Source organism: Prunus persica, chromosome G4 (genome assembly GCF_000346465.2).
Source record: "Prunus persica cultivar Lovell chromosome G4, Prunus_persica_NCBIv2, whole genome shotgun sequence".
Taxonomy (NCBI): Eukaryota; Viridiplantae; Streptophyta; class Magnoliopsida; order Rosales; family Rosaceae; genus Prunus; species Prunus persica.
Window position 1 is genome coordinate 5,601,160 of NC_034012.1, and position 23,241 is coordinate 5,624,400.

The 23,241-nt window shown below is 37.1% G+C and overlaps 6 protein-coding genes across 7 annotated transcripts; 1 reads left to right on the forward strand and 5 right to left on the reverse strand.

Annotated features, from left to right (window-relative positions):
- On the reverse strand, positions 196-1,922 carry LOC18780655 (probable aspartyl protease At4g16563). The gene has a single exon (XM_007212419.2). It carries the CDS (start codon positions 1,765-1,767, stop codon positions 481-483), a length of 1,287 nt encoding a protein of 428 aa, XP_007212481.2. The 5' UTR covers positions 1,768-1,922; the 3' UTR covers positions 196-480.
- Positions 3,596-8,283, reverse strand: LOC18780670 (transmembrane protein 56-B). Of its 2 annotated transcripts, none has more exons than XM_020562308.1 (9): positions 7,810-8,283; positions 6,660-6,878; positions 6,453-6,541; positions 6,232-6,370; positions 5,834-5,908; positions 5,164-5,285; positions 5,015-5,090; positions 4,563-4,622; positions 3,596-4,078 (listed from the first exon to the last, which is right to left on the reverse strand). In XM_020562308.1, exons 2-9 carry the CDS (start codon positions 6,795-6,797, stop codon positions 3,950-3,952), a joined length of 828 nt encoding a protein of 275 aa, XP_020417897.1. In that variant the 5' UTR covers positions 6,798-6,878; positions 7,810-8,283; the 3' UTR covers positions 3,596-3,949. The 2 variants fall into 2 exon arrangements, with proteins under 2 accessions (XP_020417897.1, XP_007213921.1); XM_007213859.2 differs by having other exon boundaries at positions 6,660-6,869; positions 7,810-8,282.
- On the forward strand, positions 9,844-12,207 carry LOC18780539 (transcription termination factor MTEF18, mitochondrial). The gene is made up of 2 exons (XM_007213875.2): positions 9,844-10,053; positions 10,318-12,207. The coding sequence occupies exon 2, from the start codon at positions 10,340-10,342 to the stop codon at positions 12,059-12,061; it is 1,722 nt and encodes a 573-aa protein (XP_007213937.1). The 5' UTR covers positions 9,844-10,053; positions 10,318-10,339; the 3' UTR covers positions 12,062-12,207.
- Positions 12,721-15,674, reverse strand: LOC18781165 (regulatory protein NPR3). The gene is made up of 4 exons (XM_007213738.2): positions 15,061-15,674; positions 14,150-14,903; positions 13,395-13,592; positions 12,721-13,199 (listed from the first exon to the last, which is right to left on the reverse strand). The coding sequence occupies exons 1-4, from the start codon at positions 15,616-15,618 to the stop codon at positions 12,934-12,936; spliced, it is 1,776 nt and encodes a 591-aa protein (XP_007213800.1). The 5' UTR covers positions 15,619-15,674; the 3' UTR covers positions 12,721-12,933.
- Positions 16,499-17,806, reverse strand: LOC18780076 (uncharacterized protein PHLOEM PROTEIN 2-LIKE A4). The gene is made up of 3 exons (XM_007214373.2): positions 17,400-17,806; positions 17,086-17,201; positions 16,499-16,924 (listed from the first exon to the last, which is right to left on the reverse strand). Exons 1-3 carry the CDS (start codon positions 17,658-17,660, stop codon positions 16,555-16,557), a joined length of 747 nt encoding a protein of 248 aa, XP_007214435.2. The 5' UTR covers positions 17,661-17,806; the 3' UTR covers positions 16,499-16,554.
- On the reverse strand, positions 20,004-21,341 carry LOC18781395 (protein PHLOEM PROTEIN 2-LIKE A1; the record flags this gene model as incomplete). Its single annotated transcript, XM_020562309.1, has 3 exons — positions 20,004-20,521; positions 20,682-20,797; positions 21,003-21,341. Coding segments are annotated over 3 exons (825 nt in total), but the record flags the coding sequence as incomplete, so codon positions are not given.

Sequence of the window (23,241 nt, forward strand, 5' to 3'; positions counted from 1 at the left end):
ATTGATTGCACTATCATGATATATACTTATAACATTTGAATATATACAATGGAAAAGCAATGTTATTATAGTTGCCAGAGATTCCTTGAACACTTTTTGGCATATATTTAAGTCTCTACTTGTTTATTTATATCTAATTATTTTGCATGTGCATGGCCACATATAGGCTTCATTTCACCCATTAATTATAGAGAATATTACTGATTACTGCACTCCACTTCAATTTGTTCCCTCCTTACCAAGCAATTGGAATAAAACCAGCTCATTTTCTTGACATTCTAAGGCATGGAGATCAATTTAACAAAGATTTAGCCAAGTACAAAACAACCAATTACTAAATTCATCAAAGAAAAGGAACTGATAAAGAAAACATTAAGCAAAAATATCCAAACTGCCAAGCCTCATTATTTTGTCTGCTGAAAATCACAACTGGCATAACGGCAAGAACCACCCACCAACTACCCCACAGCTTGGGATCACTTATTTTTTGTGCAGTCCTTGAGAGGCGGAAGCTGAAGCGCAGTCCATTGGTTGAAACCCAATTCTCTCTTTCTCCAGGTCATAAACAACCTCTACATTTTGTTGCTGAAAGCTCCCAAACACCCCAGCTGGCCCATAATCTTCATCATCCATGGCTTGGAACAACAAGCATTTCACCACAGTGGAGTTGGCTGGAGCTCCCATGGCATAAAAGTGATTGCCTTGGGGCAAAACAAGACTCACATTTTTCAAGAAATGGAAAGTGATTGAAGGAAATAGGTCACCAGGTTTTGTGAGAGTATTGATTGTGTATGGGACCACATAACAAAGATCAAAAGAAGTCTTTGTCTCCATTTCCTTGGCTCTAGGGTATGAAATCACTGAGTGGAGAAGTGAGAGAAGGTTAGAGTAAAGTGGTTCAGGCAAATGAGTATAAGTGGTTCCTGAGTCGATCAACATTCCCCCATTGCCTTGAGCATCAAACTCTCTCAAGCTTAAGGGCATTTGGGTAATTGCAGTGGCATTACCTATTGTGATAGCCTCTAGACCTATGTAGTAGTTGTTAGGGTACATGGGACTCTTCAACATTGGAGTGAATTGCAAGTTTTCCTTAGAAGAAATAGCAACATCTCCTACAACTAGTGGACTTGAAATATTAGGGTTGTTTGCATACTTGAAAGGCAAGAAACAATGAGAGAAGCCCTTTTGAAGGAACCCTAATTGGGATGGGAGGGAAAGTGATCCCCTACCAAACCCTGCAATCCCAATAGGCTCTCTATAAGTAGACCCAATGCACCCAAAACAAAACTTGGGAACTTCCCTTGTGACAACATTATCGGGAGTGCTACTAATTCCATGAACCCTAAGTGTGTCTCTACTAAGTGTCCCTGTGACAACCCCACCTCCCCCATAAGTGTAAGCAAATGAAGGGCATGGTCTAGGACATGTGGCCTTAAGAAGGGTAGTGAGTGAGCATCCGGCTATGGTGCACGGATCGATAGAATTTTCTGAGCTATGGATGTCAAGGCAAAAGGAGCTACCACAGAGGTCTCTAAGTGATGAAGAGGAAGCGGAAGGAGAGAATGTGGGCATTAGTCTGTTGTTCCTATAGTCATCACAATCCATGCAAACAAAAGAAAGATTCCCGCAAGGAACCCAAGTAAGATCACTCCCAGTATCCATGTAAACCTGAATGACTTGTGGGGGTGTCCCCAAGTTAAGTGATATCAAGTACCCATCTCTAACTCCCCTCAAAGGCTCCATCATATCTGACACTTGTGACGGCATCTTTTTCAAATTAGCAGAGGCTTTTGGAATGGGAAGGGATGTATAAGAATTTGTTAGACCAAGTACCAGGGAAGTAGAACTTGGCTTGTGCTTGGCTAGGGTTTGGTTGAAGTTCAAGAATATTGCAATGGCTAGAAAGAAAAGGAGAGTGCAGGTTTTAGTGAATGCTGCCATTGGGATCAATGAAGAATAGAGTCTATAGAGATAACTTAAGTGAGCTCAAAACTTAGCTTATATAGTAATGAGCTCAGCTCCTCTAACCAAAAGAACAAACCGTGCTCATAACAAAAAGCTCTGCAAGATAGTGGCACTCATGATCGTGGCCCTACGAATCGGGTGAGCTTCAACTTAAACTCCGCGGAATTTATGGGGTTTCAACATATAATACAATCAAGAACAATATAATTAATCTGGACCACGTCATATATACATGGAAGTTTGGAGCCTTCCTCAAAATACAGGCATACTGACGAGGACTGATCAACTATTTGCTTGCCATTTCGATTCTCACATGGCAGTTGCTACTATTTCAGGAAGATTTGTATTTGTATATACAAAAACGCTAGGCTGTAGGCTGTACTTTCACTTGATTATAATCAAAACATCAATTAACATGCCACTAATTACTAATTAGTGTACTTGACTGCATTTGTTTAACTGATGATTAAGAAAGTACTGGATGGAGTGTTAATAAATTAAGCACGATATTGGGAAGTGACACCACCTCTGCTTCAATTAACATTGGTGCTGAGATATTGGCTGCTGGTCGAATATTATGATCTTAACTACTATGAATGATATATGGTTCTATATAACTTTTAGTTGGAATGCTTTACCTTAAAAATTATAAAGTTCTTTTGTCACATTGGCTTTCTCCAAATTCAGTTATGATCTGTATGTACCATGCGGCTACATCATCAGCAGGAAAAAGACTACTCACTCATGACTCACATGGCCTCACTATTCTTCTCACTATGAAATTAGTTTGAGGAAGAGCTTCAAAACTACTTTGGATACCTCAGTGGGCCAGATTTCAGTGAGATTGTTTGAAATATATCAATGTGAGACCGTAAATTTGAATCACGCACAATTATATGATATGGACTATGCGGCTGCATCACCAGCTAGAGAGACCTACTCAGTCAAAACTTTGGATACCAATAAAAAAAAGGTCCCAAGGTAAAAGGAAACACATCAACAACAGTTCCACTATCAAGTCCATTATGCCATTATTAGGTATACTGGTTTTCCTTTCAATACCTTCCTCTTGTTGCATATAAAAGGTCACTTGCAAACACTGTTGTTCACGACATGTGCAGTACAAAATGCTTTCACAACTCTTTTTAAACTTGGGGTATTTTTAGTAAGTAATTATAAAATTAGTTAAGAGATTTTCCCTGTCCACTCAGAATAGAAAGTAGATACTTTTAGTGGCTTTTCTGTTTTAGAAATTTAGATAGTAATTAAAAGTACCAAGAACAACAAAAACTACGCAGGCGTAGTACTAGGACGATCCTCAAGATTTCCCCTACTTTTGTCGCCATCAACCACCCATTAGAGTTTTGAAGTTAGATAAAGGGAAAAACAGGCCCCAGTTTTTGCTTTTCATACCAATCAATAGATCACAAGTTATGCTTGAGATCAGGCTTTCCTCATGTTCATGGCATAAGAAAAAGAAAAATGCTTGGCTCCTCGTGCATTATTCCCCTTTGTATAATCTATTTGGACCCCAAAAAAAATATATAAAAAAAAAAAAGTTGGCAAATCTACATTATGTTTTGCCCATCTCAACCTGTAAAGAGAAATTGCCATTCATCCATAACAAGCATTGTTCTAAAACTAATTAAAAAAAATTAAAGATTGTCGAAACAATAATGTATCCAGCTTTGAATCACTTACATCCATTAAACTTTAACTCTTGTGGCATACAGTGGAGTGAGGTAAAAAGTAGAGATCTTAGATTGGATTCCCCTTGTAATTTAACAACAAACAAACTTTAGAACCATTTACAACAGTTGTGGCCACCAAAATGCCTCCCGTTTCAATTTCTTTTTTAACCCCTCGAGGCCTCTATCATTTATACAGTGAGCAAAATAGAAGAATGCACAAGCGCAGACCCATCTTAAGGGGAGGACTTTAGACTCAATTGGAACATATATATATATATATATATATATATCCATCATTGCATCTTAGCTAATTGCTTGATCAATCCCTTGATAATCTTTCCAAACCACATCAAGTTCATTATTGCTAGCACTGATGGCACAACAAAGACCAGCAGATATCCAAAGGTGTGCATCTGGATGACCTGCCCATCCAATTAAAATTAATTTAGTACTTCTGACAAATCACATAATTCTGCAGTTGTATAGCACTTGATAATTCATAAAAGTTCACAAAGATTGCTCTGAAGGGAATAGGCAAAAGAAGAGATGTTTTGGCCTTTTTTCTTTCTTCGTTTCAATAAGTAGGAAGTGAGCAATGTAGAATCTTCTAGAACAGTTGAAAACTATTGCACTACATATGCAACTTTCAAGATTTTATTAAGGAATAGACAATAGGAAGCATAATCAGGGGCACACTGATGCTTGCCATCCTGCTGCCCAAGAAAAGTACCCCAAAAGAGGGAAGAAAAAAGCAGAATGTAAAGATCCAAAATTTCATTCCCCTTCTCAGAGAACTATGTCAGCATGGTCTGAAGTATAAATCAACTTTTCAAGACAGTGAAAGTATACAGTAAGCAAAATCAAGTGTAGGTGGTAGGTACATATCTTCAGGGAATTGCAACTTACCTGATCATAGTGCAAGTAAACATGGTAAAACATGTAACCAAACAGCAGAATTCTTGCAGCCTGCATTCCATATATTCTTTTCAGAAAGCATATCTAACAGAGATAAAAGTTGTATAACCAAATGGAAAATCTGGCAACTTCGAAAACAACAATACATGCTCATGATGCTGGCTCACATTAAGATAGATGGCTAAGAAATGAATTAGTCCTCCTACATTTGAATTGCCAAAACAAGAACTTTATGTGAGAGTTGAAGCTCTGAAGGCAAAATTGGGATCAGAGTGGTTTTCCTTGGAGATGGAAAAATTCACTTTATCTTATAAGTGAAAGTAGTAGGAAAGTGTTGTAAGTTGCAACTAAGTCGATCCACTATATGATATGAGTACATATTGAGCATCAAGCCACCACGTTTAACAACAAAATGACAATAATTCAAGAGGACTTCAACTGACCAGCCATGATAAAAATATCACAATGCCGTTTATGAGATATGCGCTGGACCTCTTCATACCAGCTGTATCAAGATACCTTCATAAAACCCAAAGTTTATATTAAAGATGGAATACTAGAACCTAAACACCATATTGCTTGTAAAACTTACCATCTCATATTGATCTCTGGAGTAGTGATCTCAGAGATGAGGATCATGTATGTATAAAGTTGCCCTTCTCCAGAAAACATGGAATAAGCTACTGCAATTCCAGAAAGTGAGTGATGGAAAACCTGTAATTGAACACCACCATATTAAGAGTTATACCGCTTTTAACATGGCAAACGTTACTCATTTCTAATCAAAGATTTGTGTATATGTTGGCTAGTATTTATTCATTATTTTTATTTTTATTTTGAAAGGAAACTTCATTTTACTACCACAAAGAGTACAAGACTGGTGGACTGGTCCACCCAAAAAGTACAACCATAAAAGTCTAACAACACATCTGCCAACCACTACAAAAATAAAACAGAACATACTTTAAACTGAAAACACAGCAACTCCCCGTTCATAAAAGATAGCCAAAAATGAAACCGATGCCCATAGGGAAGTGCCGAGTCTAATCAAATGTGACTAGGAATGAACTTAAATTATATGCAAATGTTCTTTTTCCCCTTTTCTTTTTCTTTTTTGGTTTTTGTTGAGACTTGTTATAACACTGGTAAATTATGCTTCTGACCAGATGTCAAGAAGGTTTGAACAGACATATAAACATATATGTGTATGCATGTGCTTCTAGACTAATATAAGAACTGTCTTCCATGGAGAAATTACTTACATATTCCATTCCACCTAAAGAAGGGTATAGCCATAATAGCATTCCTAGATCCGCACAGAAGTACCCAACAGAAACCTGTCATAAATTATCTTAGTTAAGTTCCTTTAGAAATATGTTAGGAGATACCAAACAAAAAAAGTGTATCTAGACAAACTCATAAAAACAAAAGGCCCAGATCACTTGTGAATCCTTGATAGATTGGCTCATGGGTTAATATTTAACTGCTAGTCTAGGCATGGTCAGATGATAATCTCATCATGACATCATAAATGCATTGATAAGCAATTAAAACTAATTTTTGGCTCACTTAAGCATTTCCTTACAATGTGTAGGGAGTGCAGATACCTTGATATTAACTGAGTGGCCAATTTCATAAGATAATAATACGAAGCACATACCCCTAATCCAAAAACGGACAGTGGTGAGCTTCGAAATGTAACAAGGCCAGCATGAGGTTGGTCAGAAAAGAGATCGGACCAGAACACAAAGTGTAAGGATAGAGCTGTGATAAAAATGGCATGAATACTGGAGATACCTCTGCAAAAGTTACTTTTTCAAATTAATAAACGCACAAGTAATTACAGATGAAATTCAACAGTTGGAAAGTGGGAATCCTCACCGACTGTTCCACTCAATTCGTTGGATTTTTGTAAGGCCAGCATAAGTCTTGATGTAAAAACTACTAATTAACTGGGTAAGATCATATACCTGCGATATATAATGAGTTAATAAGAAAATGGAAGACCAAAACCTGAATGGGGCACCCAAGGGCTCAACTTTAAGAACCATTTTAAACATTAAAGGAATTAAAAGATTACGAGCATACCATTTTGCACAAAATTATGCCTCCAATAATGGAAGTATATGGTATGAAGGGATCCGCTAATAAATAGTTTTTAACCAGCACTCCCGCTTGATTTTGGTAAGACTTGATAGCCATAACTGTCTTTGTAGACACTTCCATCGCAATATGTTAGATTAGCCGTTCTTATTTCCCTTCTTTACTTTTTCGTACTGTCTTCCTCTCTTCATTTTCCTGTTTCATCTTTCCATTAGCAGACACAAGAAGCAAGTAAGCAACCAGGACAGTAATCATAATCATAAACATGCACATCGTATCAGCATCTTTTTTACTGTGGTCAGTATTGACAGCATCTGATTATGACATTTTAACCAGAGTAGCTTATATTAGCAGATGGGTAAGCTGCAAGCAAAAGAAATGTGATATCTTGTTGCTCATCTCTATACACATAATCCATTGGATTTGGATTTTATTCTGTACATACATTCAAGTATTCAGACAACAAAAACCTTCGTACGAAAACAACAAATGCAAACTAAAAGGCAGGAACCATCCAAACACAGAATTAGAAAGATAAGATCAAGTAACACCCAGACTGATAAATAAGAGAAATTAAGCAAGACTCAAAACTCGAATTGAGCTACTGGCCAAATACAAATGTATGAATGTACACTATTGAACTCATCAAAGGGACTAGATAGTGTAGCTGTAAATTGGTCAAGCAACAAAAGTCAAGATTTCATCCTAGGACCGGCCACAAACAGTTTCTTCATTTGAGTAAAAAAACCAAATGACCCAACCATAGAGATGATGTGGTCATTTGAAAAGTGGTGGTGGAGCCACTGAAGTCAATGTAATAAACCGTCAATATTAACAATGGTTGCAGAGCAATATCAAGACAAGCTCTAAGCAGGAGATTCAAAAAGACTACCAAATGTAAATGAAAGCAAGCAGTACCCGGAAACCAGGAAATGCAATCAAACGGGAAAAACAAACTCGGATCCAAAGTCTGACCAAAAACACATGAGAAATCAAATGGGGTATATAAAACAACCTTCAGCATTAGATCAGAGACCATATAATTGCATAACGCAGATAAAATTTTAGAGAAAACCCAGCAAACTAAAACAGAGGATGTAAGCTAAGAAGCTCAGAAATCAGATGGAGGTCTTACCATGAGCATGAAGTCCATAACTTAACCAACAAAATCCTTCCAACATCAACAGCCAAATCAGATGGGCATTTGGGAAAACAGACACAGAGGAACCAGAGCTAATCCAATGCCAAAATATACAAATCTCAATGAGAAAAAAAAAAAAAAAAAAAAAAGGAAACTTGAGGAGCTGATGCAGATGGGTATTTGAGAAAACAAATGGGTATGGCGAATTTGTCACCAACAATAAAAAAATGGAATGCAAACAACCCGTGAAGAGGAAAAACGAAGCAAAGGGGTGCAATCAATGTAAATGTGAGTGCTTCGAATCTCCAACCGAACAGGTAATATTAATAAAGTAAGGGAAGGGGAGGAGTTATTAGTTAAAAGAAACTGGAAGCTGGAAAAAGGGCCAAAAAATAAAATGACAAAGAAATTTGGGTGGATACGTGTGACTTTGTGCTTGGATATTGCCCAAGGGAACCATGAGCCGAGTGTGGGTGGATTGCATTTCATGTTGTCCAATCAGATAGGGAAGTAAGCAATGAAAATAACGTGATTGGATGATGGCTATTTGGATTTTAGAGTTTTTAAAAATTTTGCTAAGAATTTGGATTTTAGAGTTTGTTTTGAGAAATGTGAGATTTGTACAAAGTGAAGGTAAAACTATGTACTTATATTACTTACTTATAGGTAGAATGATAGGTTTGAATGATAGCATTTGGATCTTTATAATTATTTTTCTTGATTTCATTCTAAGTTATGTTAACTAATTTCTTATGTTGTTGCAGCTAGAATCCCTAATATTCCACCACCAACCCGATCCTACCCCAATCATTATGGTTGTTGCATCACTTATCATTTCTTAGCTATATTTTCTATGATGACATAGTAATTTTAGATACCATTTCATCATCACAGGCCAAACCAATTGTTTTTTTTTTTTTTTTTTGTGTGGGAAATTATATGAAATCTTACGGGTTATTAACCTATCATAACATTAGAAGTAAGGATAAGTTCATTTTTAGTTTTATTTATTTAAAAAAAAATTATTAATCAGTTAGCGTCTTTAGAATTATTTATGTGAATTTAGGCCCGTTATCATAGATAGGACCAAGTCGAATAATATTATGAGTGGAGGCTTGTAGTTGTAGCTATGTAACGATCTAATACAATATGACGCTGAAGCTAATCCCATTGAATAAAAAAGTATCATTTTCACTTTTTTCATATGCTTTACTTGTAATAAAGAGTGTGTTGCACTCTTGCTATTTGTATCTATTATATTGCTTAACACATAATAGTAAGTTGATAACCTGAGAAGCTTGGTAAGAACGTTGCCAATGCCATCAAATATTTCTCACCAAATGAAATGAAAATGAAAATGAAACTGAAAATGGGCTAATAGTGGTGGAACCAAATTAAGCTAAGTGATGATGATATGTGATGACAGCTTCTCCTGCTTATTTCTTAAATTACCAGTCATTTAAATTCGAATTGGCCGGTTTAATTGGTTTGACTAAATTGATGTCCACCCCTACTCAAACTTCCTAATCATCCTCAATAGACGGCTCAATTGCGACCAGAGAAGCCTTTATCACATTTGAAGGAGCTCAAACTTGAACCCTAACATGTTTCGGCAACAACATGCAATCTCCAAATGACACCTTTTTATTAATTGAATTTTTTTTGTCGAACTTTTTATTAATTGAATAGTTATATCAAATCAATCAGTCTCGATCTCTTGAACCACAGGAGTCCAAGAAATTTGTGGTCACTCACCGTTGAATGTAAATTCAACGGTTTACTCAATCTTGAACTCCTTTTAAGAAACTTTTTGAACCATTAGATTAATATCCAACGGTGGGTGACCACAATCTCTTGGACTCCTGTGGTCCAAGAGATCAGGACTGTCAAATCAATATAATGATATTCAGGAGTCCAAGAGATCAGGACTGTCAAATCAATATAATGATATTGAGATTGAATAATGGTTGTACATAATTTTTCTCATTCCAAGATGGTCTCTCACGTAAAATTTCGATTTTAAAAAAAAGCTAAATAGTAAATAGATAAATAAGTAAACAGAATATTTGAAAAAAGTAAAAGAAAGAAGGAGGCGGCGGCTTAAACTCCCAAATTCTTAGGGTTTTTGACAACGGCAGAAACAGGGGCACACTTCATCTTGGTCTCTCTAAAAACCGCAGAACGGAAATAACAAAAGGAGCAATGGGGGCTTAAACCCTGAAAGGATATTCATCCGAGGTAACCTCTCAATTGAAGCTCTTTCAATCTTGATCCTCTCTAACTTTCAACTATTTATGAAAAAATGTGATTGACCCTGCTCCCATACATTACAACAATCTCTCTCTCTCTCTCTCTCTCTCTCTCTCTCTCTCTCTGTTCTATGGCTTTTAGAAATTTTTAGCTTTTTGTGCATAGTCTTTACTGCTTTTCTCATTCCTTTAACTCTCGCTGAATCTTCTGCTTCTCTCTTTTGTCATCTCCACTTTCCATGTTAATGAATAGAATCCACAGAAGGGTTTCGAGAATGATTTCCCAACTCAATCACCTCGTACTCTTCTCGCCTGTCTTTGAAAGAACCACTTTTGTGCAGAACCCATCTTCTGTTTCGCTTAAATTCCAATGCTTTTGCAGTTCTAGACTTACCCATCACTCGAAGGTCTCTGTTATCGAGTCTGCACAATCGCCCAATTCTCCTTTTGCTAACCGGGTTTCTCGAAATGCTAGAACTGAGGCTCAGGCAACCCTTTTTGATTACCTGCATTGCACTCGAAGCTTCAGCTTCACGGATGCAGAGCATATTAGCAAAAACTCCCCAATTTTTCTTCAAAATTTGCTCTCCAACATTGATTCTGAGAAAGATGTTGCACGTTCTTTAACCCGATTTCTTCGCTACAATCCCATTAATGAGTTTGAACCGTTCTTTGAGAGCTTGGGTTTGAGTCCATCTGAGCTCCTATCGTTTCTGCCACGGCACTTGATGTATCTGAGTGATGATTGTGTGCTGACTGATAACGTTCATGCTTTATGTAATTACGGAATCCCCCGTAGTAACATCGGTAAGATGTATAAGGAGGCAAAGGAGATATTTGGATATGACTATGGAGTGTTGGCTCTAAAACTTCAAGCTTATGAAAATTTGGGTATAAGCAAAGCAACAGTTATTAAGCTTGTTAGTTGTTGCCCGTTGCTTTTGGTTGGGGGTGTTAATAGTGACTTTGTCAGGGTTCATGAAAAATTGAAGCGTTTAGGCCTTGGAATGGATTGGATTGGAGGGTATGCATCAGGTAACAGCACATACAACTGGGACAGAATGTTTGATACAATGGATTTTCTTGATAAAGTGGGTTATACGGAGGAGCAAATGTGTGTTTTGTTTGAATTAAATCCTGCATTACTATTAGAAGGGTCTGGAAAGAATGTGTATGTATTGTTTGGCCGGTTACTCAAATTGGGTCTCGAGATGAATGAGGTTTATTCACTTTTTATGCAAAATCCACAGGTCTTGTCAGTTAAGTGCATGAAAAATCTCTTGCTGGCAGTAGATTTTCTGTTTGAGATTGGAATGGGAACAGAAGAGATGGCAGACATTGTAGCCAATGACGTGGAATTTCTGAGTTCATCTAGTTTTAAAAGACCCAAAACTGTTTGTAAAGACTTAAAAGTCAAGAGAGATGGCCTGCTCCAAATGATAAAGGAAGATCCACACAAGGTGTTGACATTGGCTTCAAAGTCCAAAGGTAAAAATCAATTAATATCCCCACTCCCCAGTAAACATATGGAGAAAACTTCATTCTTGGTGAGATTGGGATATATCGAAAACTCAGATGAGATGATGAAAGCTTTGAAAAAATTCAGAGGTAGAGGAGACCAATTACAAGAGAGGTTTGATTGCCTCGTACAAGCTGGCTTGGACTGCAACGTGGTGTCAAACATAGTTAAACAAGCCCCTCATGTTCTTAATCAGAGCAAAGATGTGATTGAAATGAAGATCAGTTGCTTAACAAACTGTTTACGTTATCCACTGGATTCTGTGGTGGCATTCCCAGCATACTTATGTTACGATATGGACAGGATTAATCTTAGATTCTCAATGTATGCGTGGCTAAGGGAGAAAGGTGCAGCAAAGCCTATGTTGTCCTTGAGCACTCTCCTTGCATGTTCAGATGCACGATTTGTAAAATATTATGTGGATGTTCATCCAGAAGGTCCAGCCATGTGGGAAAGTTTTAAAATGCAAAAGAGCTAAGAATTAGATCCTTCTAATCTCCTGTCTATTATTTTGGTTAAACTACCATCTTGTATAAGAAGGCTTTACTAATTGATTCATACTCGGTTTGTTGAACAAAAATAAATAAATTCATTGATGAGAAATTCTGTTCATGTTCTACTTTATTTGATGACAACGATTTTGTTCACATCATGTTCAATGCTCGATTTATTGAACAAAAATATATAAATTCGTTGATGTGAAATTATGTTCATGTTCTACTGTATTTGGCGACAACCATTTGGTTCGCATCGTGCTCTTGTGGCTTATCATGCATTGCTGAGTTGGTTTTATAGGTAATTGCAATAGAATGAGACTGTTTTGCTTGATGTTTAGTGCTCTCATAAAAGGCAATTGTAATCGATCAAAGAATTGTAGATGATAGGATCCATTTTACAAGTTTGGAATTGAATGGCAGGTAAAATTATGCACAAGTAGACCTTCGTGTACTTATAACTGAACTTGGACCAGTTACAAACTTCTACTCTGTTTTTTCTGCTCTTTCTTACCTTTCTTTAGCTTTGAATTCCATGTTTACCAGAAACAGCCCCAATAACATGATATTTTCCATCAACTCTGAGAATCCAAGAACGCATCGCTCAAAGTTTGTCATCAACAGAACTAAGGACTCAAAATGATTAGGGGAACCAATATTTTGTTAAAATCAGAATCAAAGATTGATTTCCATTGCAAGGTTCTCTACAGAGTTACAAAACTAGGACACTAGCTAGTTCGTGCAGTTAAAATGGCAATCCGCATCTGCTAAGATTGCTTACTAAGCTCTCATCAGCATCCTAGGAAAAATGTGTTCATAATTGGGAGGCTTACAATTAGATACAATTTACAAGCCTTCATAATTTCCCAACCTTCAGATTTTCACCAACATTTTTCAGAGATGATGAGGAGGATGATGAAGACAACCTAAAGAGGTTCTTAGCAGCCTTGTCCTTGCTAAATGCCTTTTGTACTTCCTCCTTAAGCTCCATGAAACGCGTCCTCTTTATTTTCTGCTCATCAGGGGTGCCCGTCTCAAGGAAAAACAAATCAGGAAGGTCGTCCTTAATGAACTTATCCAGGACTTCCGAGCAATGAGGAAAATAGGATCTACCCGTACTGACTGCCACAACAGAACAAGAAGGCTTAAAAGGAGAAAATCAATGATCATTTTACCAAGCAGATTCTAAATACTATATACTAGCTCATGATGTGTAACATCCTTCCAGAGGTCGTGCTTCCTTTGAGAAGCCAAGAGTCACAATAACAATAAAAGATCATATGTCTATCTAAGAGACTAAAAGCATGCTGCATTTACCTGTTTTCATGAGAGCTTCTAACCTAGAACGGAGTCTTTTGTTCTGCACGGTAGGAGTCTCATTTAAATCAACATCCATCAAATTCCCAGTTGAGCCTTTGAATGAAGAGAGCCCAGAAAATTGAGATGTTGTTTCGGCATGAGCAATGGCCATGGCTACCTTGGCTTCAGTAGGGAATAACAATCGGGCAAATGCCACTGCAATAAATAATGCAATTCAGAGATCTAATCAGTAAAAGTCAAAGATATCATGTCAGAGACTCAAGGCACACAACCAATCAAAAGAAGAAATATGAAAGGCAAAAGGTTGAAGTTCATGTGTTAATATAAGAAGACTACATATCTACACCCAGCAATTACCAAGTGTAAAGAGATGCGTTTGCAAACAAGCTATTCATTTTGCAAGAACTCATTGATATATGACATAGGAAGAGTAGTGGATCAAAACAAAAATGTCAAAGGACCAAAAGTATTCACCACTGATATGAAGCTCAAAAATTAACTTGTATGAATATATATATCTCCTTTCGATAGATAACACTTTGGTCCAGGAAAATTTGTTCTTCATTTTCTTCATATATCAAAGCAATCACTAAAACGTATAACCAGCAAAAAGAGAGTAATTACAACCATATAGAAAAGTATTTCATTGATTTAAGCTCATAATCCAATAATTCAGTTTCCTTCTCGGGGAAAAAGAACCCTAAAGATTTTATGAATTGAGAATGTCTTAGAAATGATCTTAGAAATGTTACCTCTGTTCTCCAGGTTCAGCAATTGCATGTGCAGGTCATCAGGCATTATTTGGGAAGATATAGACGCATCCGCAGCCATCGGATTCCTCTGCATTTCTCTTTCTAGAACATCAATGCATATCCGGTCTTTGTTTGCTTCTTCTCCCCTCTCTGTTTTCGAATGATAATCCTTTGCCCTCGTCAACCTCCGGCAAATGCTAACAGCACTCTCACCATCTAATGTCAGCTCTGACACACGAGCTCCTTTAGTCAGAAGCAATACTATAATTGATGGCTCTTTGCGCATCACAGCAATGTGAAGTACTGTATAACCCCGAGAATTCCGGAGGTTAACATCAACCAGACCCAGACCAATCACTTCAGTCACAACCTTAGGATCGCAGTAAGCTGCAGCATAATGGAGAGCATTGGCTTCATCTAAGGTTATATCAGACTCACTTAAAAGAAGTTTCACAAGTTCAACATCATCTGAGTCCAACGCCTTATGTATTCTCCTGATTCTCTTTTCACGCAAGGGGTCCACTGCTGCAATGTTGGGGTCACAGTCTTGCTGAGAATTGTGGCGAATAATTTTAATTTTCTCCACAATCTCATCAGGAAGTTCCTTCTCAAGAGAGATGCTATCAAGATCTGATCGTGCCACTCTCTCTATGCACTGATCAATGAGCTGACTCAACTTACAATGGAAACCAACCAGGAGGATTGGGATGACATCATCTGCCAGGGCTTTCCCAACAAAATTAATAAGCCGTCGCTGCCGATACATAGATAACAAAATCAGAACAATCTTTCTTAACATTCCAAAAACAAGTTGGATGGATCATACTGACCGCAAAAGAAAACAGAAATTTGACTAATTTCTTAATATGGTATCAATTTTGACCAGAAATTTAGAGTAACAGAAGACCAACCTGGAGAATTGAAACCAAATCCGGCATTTGGAAAACGGAAGATGCATACATCAATTCCACAGCAAAATTAATTGCAGGCCCGCATGCGTCATGGGCACATACACTGTGAACGCAAGTTGAAACCTCCATGGGAAAAGGCTTCAGCTTTCCAGTATACACATAGCTTAGGAAAACCAAGAAAGCTTCATACAAAACATTTCCATAAGGCAGCAAATCACTCATACAATACGTTGGTTTACCTTCTTTCTCGGAAGACCCATTTGCTCGCTTGAATAGCTCGCCGAAAAAGCTACTTCTGGAAGCCAATATGCATCTGTAAACGCCCACAGATTTTCCCTCAACGATGATAACGGCATCACTGTAATCAGAGCTAGAGTCAACCAAGAGCAGCTGCTCCAAATTGGAACTGAGCTTGGTCAAACTGATGACTTCAAGGCTAGGCACAGGTTCGCAACCAGAGGAGGAAGATGGGTTGTTGTGGGTTTTTGAAGCGTTTGGTATATGGGAAGATGAGGTGAAGGTCAAAGAGGATGAAGGTTCAGCTGAATAATTAGCCATTAAGCTAAGCTAGAATCTAGATGGATCAACTTCAAGCATGAAGCACATAATAATCCAGTGCTTCACCAACAGTCAACGTTGTTTTTTAGTGATATTTCAACTTGACTCACGTGATTCCACTATTTTTTTATTCAAAAATAAATATGCTCTTTTGTTTTTTCGTTGGAAAAAAAAATAAGCATGCTCATGGCAAACAAAAGTGATAACTATAATAAATTAAAGTTCTATGCTTGTATTAAAAATAAATAAAATCTCAATTCCTTCTAAGGTAACACAAAAGTTGTATTATAAAGTCTAAATTAAAATTTTCATCCAATCAAACTATCGCTTATATTAGAAAAGAAAAAAAAATCATCCAATCAGAGCAACCAAAGACCCTTGTATGCATGTCGACATTAACTTGTAGCTCAAGTGATTGAAGACAACATGACTTCTTTTCCCATTTATACTTGGAAAAAGAGTTGTGAAACCTCAAAGCATAAACCTTCAGTTCCAGAATATGGTAAGTAGTTCGAACTGTTGCTTAGGAGAATCTCATGTGCCAAGATATTTAAACTGATGCGTGAAGACTAAGTTTTCCTTTCCCTCAGCAGAAATCTTGGTGTTCCAGATGTGCGATTTCGTAGATTAAATGTACTATTGGCTTTAAGGAAGTGATTGTACATAGTTTAATTTTTTGTGAAATGCAGCTTTTGTTAGCCAAGTACTGAGAAGTTTTTCTGAAATCATGAACACAGCTAATTAACAACTACGTTAAAAAAGAATTTGTGATGCTTCAGATGGCATTAAGATTGAAGCAGAAATGTAAGTTGTATCATCGTTTCATTATTCTGTTCTTACTATTTCTTACATAGGCAATTCTCTCAGATCTGTCTTCATATGAAAAACCCAGAAAATCATCTCTCTGCTCATAAGCAAAGCTGAGTATTCTGCAACTTAATTTTTAGGCCGAATGATAACACCCTTGATAACAAGTCCTCTATTCCATTTCCCACTATCATATTCATACATCGAAAACTCCATGTCACCAGGTATTTCCGGTGATGCTCTAAACTCACCAACCGAAATCTCTATCCATTCCTCTCTTGGGATTTCCTTCAACTTAACTTCATGCCATTGTTTGCTACCATCTGGAAGAGTGAGACTGACATTCACTGGAACATCCCATCCATCAGCTGAAGCTTTCAGCTTGACCACAAACGCAACTTCATACAGAGTTCCTGGTGACAGCTTTGTAGTCTCAAATTGTCCATGCACTTCTAGCCAACATTCATTAATCATTTCAGCAGCATCAATGACGACACCACTGCAATGAAACCTGAGTTAGGATTGAGAGTACTGATAGCATTTTATGATAATTATTAAATTATTATTATTTTTTGTATATATTGCGTTTATCTGTTTCAACTTCAATAGGACTGGAGAAAATGAGAAAACCAATAAGTTATGCATTGAAGGTTTTGGTACCTGGTTTCTTGCAGGGAGGGCCAGAGCCAGTTACGATCGTCTTCAGCCCAAGAGATCGAGAGATCCCTTGCATACACCATAAAGCAGTTGTTGGACTTCTTGTCAACCCAATACTTCTGCAATAACAGAATAATGACATAACCAAAGATGGCTGGTTTCTATCTAAGTTCACTTACAAGTTGCCCTTCTTTAAATCAAAATAAAAGCCCCATATATTTTGATTTGGAGCTGAATTTCGGCACGAACTGGAATATCACATTTCACACAACTAAATCATCTGAGCATAGTGTTTGAATTTCTGATGCTGGGGTTACCTTTCTCTTTTGGTTTAAGGTTATTCCAGCACGGAGCTGTTCATGGAGGTTTTCCACTGAGGATTTGTTGATGGGTGAGTCAGCATCTCTCAAAATAGCTTCATAGTTGGGTGGAAGCAGCGGTGGGGGAGGAGGCGGAGGTGGTGGGGCAGGAGGCGGAGGCGGTGGAGGAGGCGGCGGTGGTGGGGGAGGAGGCCGCGGTGGTGGGGAAGGAGGCCGCGGTGGTGGGGAAGGAGGCCGCGGTGGGGTCTCTGGGCCCATACCCACCCCCCATCTCTTCAATTCACTTCTTCCATCCAATGCTTAGTTTTTACTTATATAGATAGAAAAACAAGGCTTGGTTGGTCATTTACATTGGCATGCATATAAACCTATGATTTTCATATCATTGTGTACCTCACTAGGGCTCGTTTGGTACACCGTATTAGACTCTGGATATGAGTAAATAGTCTATGTCAGGTGTTTGGTGTCAACTTGTATTATTTAATTATTCGACTATTTTATACGGGTTGGGCTTTTAATACTTGCTTTACCTGACTAACTAATACAACTCACACACCCCGGTTTAGATAATACACGCTTAATTATACGGTTAGGGAAAAAGAACACACGTTTTACGGAAAAAATCAGACGCTCTTTTCATCTTCTTCTCCCTAGGGTTGTTTTATACAATTTTCTCCACAGGTTATTTTCTTCACTCTTCTCCAGGTATCCATCTCTCACTCTCTCTCTCTTTTTCATACTCTCTCCAATATGTTTTATATATTTCAAATTTTTAGTGGAAATTAGGTTATGAATTTTTTTTATTGGCATTTTTTTTAATCGAATGTTTTCTTTGTATGTAATATAGTGATTCGACGTTGTGGGAATATTTAGATTGTTGGTATTAAACAGAGTATTGCCAGTTTTCGTCCAAAAACAAACAACTGTGCTAGTGTTGGTAGTTTAGTTGAATACATACATACTTGACGACTAGGAGAGCAAAATTACAAAATTAAAATTGTATGAACCTGAATTCTAGGAACTATTTTTTTTTTCTTTGTCAATTGCTATTAGAAAAGCAAAAGATGGACTTGTCTATTAAATGACCAAATTAAGGCATTACAGCTAATTTTGGAGAAAGCAAGTGATGAAAAAACATTCCTGACATTGGATGGTGCTATGAGAAAAGCATTTGTTCTTCTCTTACTTGGGGCGAGGGAGTTGTGATTCACTCTTTGATGTAGTTTGGTTTATGAACAACTTTCTCTTTTGCTCTTATCACCTTCAATATGTGATCACTTTGAATTATACATTATTTGGTACTGTTTTTATTAACATATGCGAGTATGTTGGAATTTTTATGAGATACTACAATTATGATAATGGGTTATATGAAAAAAAATCTTGGCAAAAACAATTGAAAAACAAATCTTGTCATATGAATCGTACCAAAAAAAAATTTGTGTCATTTGAATCTCTATTTCCATTAAAATTATCAAAGATTTTTTTTAATTTTTTAATTTATAAATAGTATGATCTGATTTTATCTGAAACATCATCAAACACAGTATAACTTAGTCAGATTATTTATCCGGAACAGCACTAAACGCCTTATAATATTATGGATAAATAGTCAGTACTCTCCGGAACAGATTAATACTATCCGACGGAAATTAGTCAGTACAGTCCGACGTACCAAACGAGCCCTAAAGGTTTGGATGGGGATGAAAGTTTTAGCTTGTTACCTAAGAAATATGTCGTGTGAACTTTTTTTTTTTTTTCCTTAATTAGTTGTCATTTTCTCATGCATGCTGATGTCAAGCAGGAATTAGCAAGCAGTGGGTTGGAAAATACTTTGGAATATCAAAAAATGCCTTTATTCCATATCAAAAAAGGAGGTCTTTTAAATAAAATTATTTAAGGAATCTCTCAATAAAAGGCAATATATATATATATATATATATTCCATTCTGCAGGGAAAGGAAAAAAAAAAAAAGGACTTTTATTCTAAGATATAAATATTCGTTTTTGTAAAGTAATATTTGTAAGTGGTCATGATAATCTTGATTTACTTGGGACAATCGATCAAAAGCTCCCTTTACTGGTTTGAACATGTACATTATATTTGAAGGCCTTTTCCTTCATATCCACTGGAATTGATATTGAAGAATATTATATTGCTTGACACAGTAAACTTAAGAAGGAAGTTAAATAAATGAGATTATCCATTTGTTGGCAGCTTGGTCAATTGAGCCATGTTGCTCATCATGGGCAGCATCAGTTTTTTTTTTATAAATAAAACTGGTTTTTGGAATGTTTGTACGTGTGTTGTGAAATCTTGGGAAAATTTGAGAAGGTTTCAACTTTCAGGTGCTGAGGGAGTCAGATATATCAACTTGTTGTTAGAATGTGGTTGTGGGAATGATATTGGTGATGAAAACCTGAGAAGCTTGGTAAGAACGTTGCCAATGCCATCAAATATTTCTCACCAAATGAAATGAAACTGAAAATGGGCTAATAGTGGTTGAACCAAATTAAGCTAAGTGATGATGATATGTGATGACAGCTGCTCCTGCTTATGTCTTAAATTACCAGCCATTAAAATTCGAATTGGCCTGGTTCTAATTGAAGCAGAAATGGAAGTTGTATCATTGTTTCATTATTCTGTTCTTATTATTTCTTACATAGGCAATTCTCTCAGATCTGTCTTCATATGAAAAACCCAGAAAATCATCTCTCTGCTCATAAGCAAAGCTGAGTATTCTGCAACTTAATTTTTAGGCCGAATGATAACACCCTTGATAACAAGTCCTCTATTCCATTTCCCACTATCATATTCATACATCGAAAACTCCATGTCCCCAGGTATTTCCGGTGATGCTCTAAACTCGCCAACCGAAATATCTATCCATTGCTCTCTTGGGATTTCCTTCAACTTAACTTCATGCCATTGTTTGCTATCATCTGGAAGAGTGAGACTGACATTCACTGGAACATCCCATCCTTCAGCTGAAGCCTTCAGCTTGACCACAAACGCAACTTCATACAGAGTTCCTGGTGACAGCTTTGTAGTCTCAAATTGTCCATGCACTTCTAGCCAACATTCATTAATCATTTCAGCAGCATCAATGAAGACACCACTGCAATGAAACCTGAGTTAGGATTGAGAGTACTGATAGCATTTTATGATTATTATTTAATTATTATTATTTTTTGTGTATATTGCGTTTAGCTGTTTCAACTTCAATAGGACTGGAGAAACTGAGAAACCAATAAGTTATGTATTGAAGTTTTTGGTACCTGGTTTCTTGCAGGGAGGGCCAGAGCCAGTTACGATCGTCTTCAGCCCAAGAGATCGAGAGATCCCTAGCATACACCATAAAGCAGTTGTTGGACTTCTTGTCAACCCAATACTTCTGCAATAACAGAATAATGACATAACCAAAGATGGTTGGTTTCTAAGTTCACTTACAACTACAAGTTTCCCTTCTTTAAATCAAATTAAAAGCCCCATATATTTTGATTTGGAGCTGAATTTCGGCACGAACTGGAACATCACATTTCACAAGACAAAACTAAATCATCTGAGCATAGTGTTTGAATTTCAGATGCTGGGCTTACCTTTCTCTTTTGGTTTAAGATTATTCCAGCACGGAGCTGTTCAAGAAGGTTTTCCACTGAGGATTTGTTGATGGGTGAGTCAGCATCTCTCAAAATAGCTTCATGGTTGTGTGGAAGCGGCGGTGGGGGAGGGGGGCGGCGGGTGGGGGGAGGGTGAGGAGGTGGGGGGAGGAGGCGGCGGCGGTGGGGGAGGAGGCGGCGGAGGTGGAGGGGGAGGAGGCGGTGGTGGGGAAGGAGTCCTCCGTCGTTTTGAGGACCGACCGCCCATCTCTTCAATACACTTCTTCCATCCAATGCTTTGTTTTTACTTATACCGATAGAAAAACAAGGCTTGGTTGGTCATTTACAGGGCATGCATATAAACCTATGATTTTCATATCATTGTGTAACCCGCTAAGGCTCAATTTAGTTCACGGAACAAATTTGAGGGGAAATCATTTCTCATGTCATTTTCCAAAAGATAGGAAATGGAAACTTTTTTTCCCACGTTTAGTAATATGAGGAAAGTAACTGGGAGATATCACTTTATTTCTATTCCCATGTTTGTTTTGAGTAGGAATGGAAAATAAAGTTTATATAAATTTTCAATTATACCCATATTAAATCAAATAAAAAAAGAATGCATTTAATGATTTATTGTAATTCTAAATTGTTAATGGGGACAAAATGGTCATGAAAATGTTTATTTAATATTGGCTCATTTTCCTAAACTTTCCCATAAGGAGGAAAAACAAAACTCAAGTTTGGAGGATGGCTTCACATTTCCCCCCTTACTTTTACATGGGCCAGACAACGATTTTTCATGCTTGGACGTACCAAACATGGGAAAGTAATTGATTTCTCATCTCCAAATCTCCTTCCCATGAACTTCCCATTCCCAAATCTCCTTTCCATGAACCAAACAGGGCCTAAAGGTTTGGATAAGAACGAAGGTGCTTGCTACCCAAGAAAGATGTCCTGTGAACTTTTATTTATTTTTTCTTTAGTTGTCAGTTTCTCATGCATGCTCATGTCAAGCATGAATTAGCAACCACTGGGTTGGAAAATACTTTGGAATATTAGTAACTGCCTTTATTCCATAGGGTAAACTTTTGTTTGTTTATCATATATATATATATATATATATATATATTCCATTCTGCGGAAAAAAAAAGAAAAAAAAAAGAAAGGGCTTTTATTCTAAGATATAAATATTCCTTTTTACAAAGTAATATTTGTAAGTGGTCACATGATCATCTTGATTTACTTGGGACAATCGAGCAAAAGCTCCCTTTACTGATTTGAACTTGTACACTATATTTGAAGGCCTTTTCCTTCATATCCACTGGAATTGATATTGAAGAATATTGAGCAACCTTCATGCAGGCTTTACGAGTCTGAGAAAGAAAAATCTTAAAATGTTGCCGATGAATAGGTAGGAATTATTTGAATAGAAAGCACTTTGGTATATATGTATAAATGCCTAAATTCAAGATTCATTACATAGGGAGACAAGTTTCTGCTGCTGACTAAAATCCCTGCAGTTGAAAAGGTTGTCACTAAATTCCTCTGTTCTTGTAGCGTCTCAAATACCAGAGTGGAACATTCCAAAGAGAGAGGCTTAATCAACCCAACTCATGAACCAAGTTTTAGATGTTCAAAATTAGTTTGTTTAATTAGTCTTACTCAAACTAACTAAATAAATTAGTTGCAATATATTATCTGTGAGACTTTGAACTTCGATTGACTTGAGTTAATTGTTCTCAAATATTTGTATAGGAAAAGTATATCAGAAACAAAAATGGAAGATATCTTCATGCAGACCGGTTTGCATTTACCTACACGGACCGTTGGAATCGCATTCATGCATGAGGAATGTCTTAATAACCTGTACTAAATAAGTGTCTCTTCACATTTGGGAGTTATCTTGGTTCAAGAATAAAGTTATGGAGAGTCTTTTCATCTCTGTGAGTTATGAAGAGAAATAATATGAAGTGGGTATCATATATGCAACAAATTATTTTTGTTCTCAAGCACAAGTCAGGTGCCTTGAACCGAGTAGCAGATGCTCTGAACAGGAGAACAAACTTTCTCATCACCATGAAGAACCATGTTTTGGGTTTTGATTCTATACGTGATTTGTTATCTACTGACCCATACTTTGCCCCTATTTTGTGTGATGTGGAAGCAGGCCTACGCTTTGATTTTATCATATCAGATTCATACATGATGGTTTTCTATTTAAAGGGAATCAGTTCTG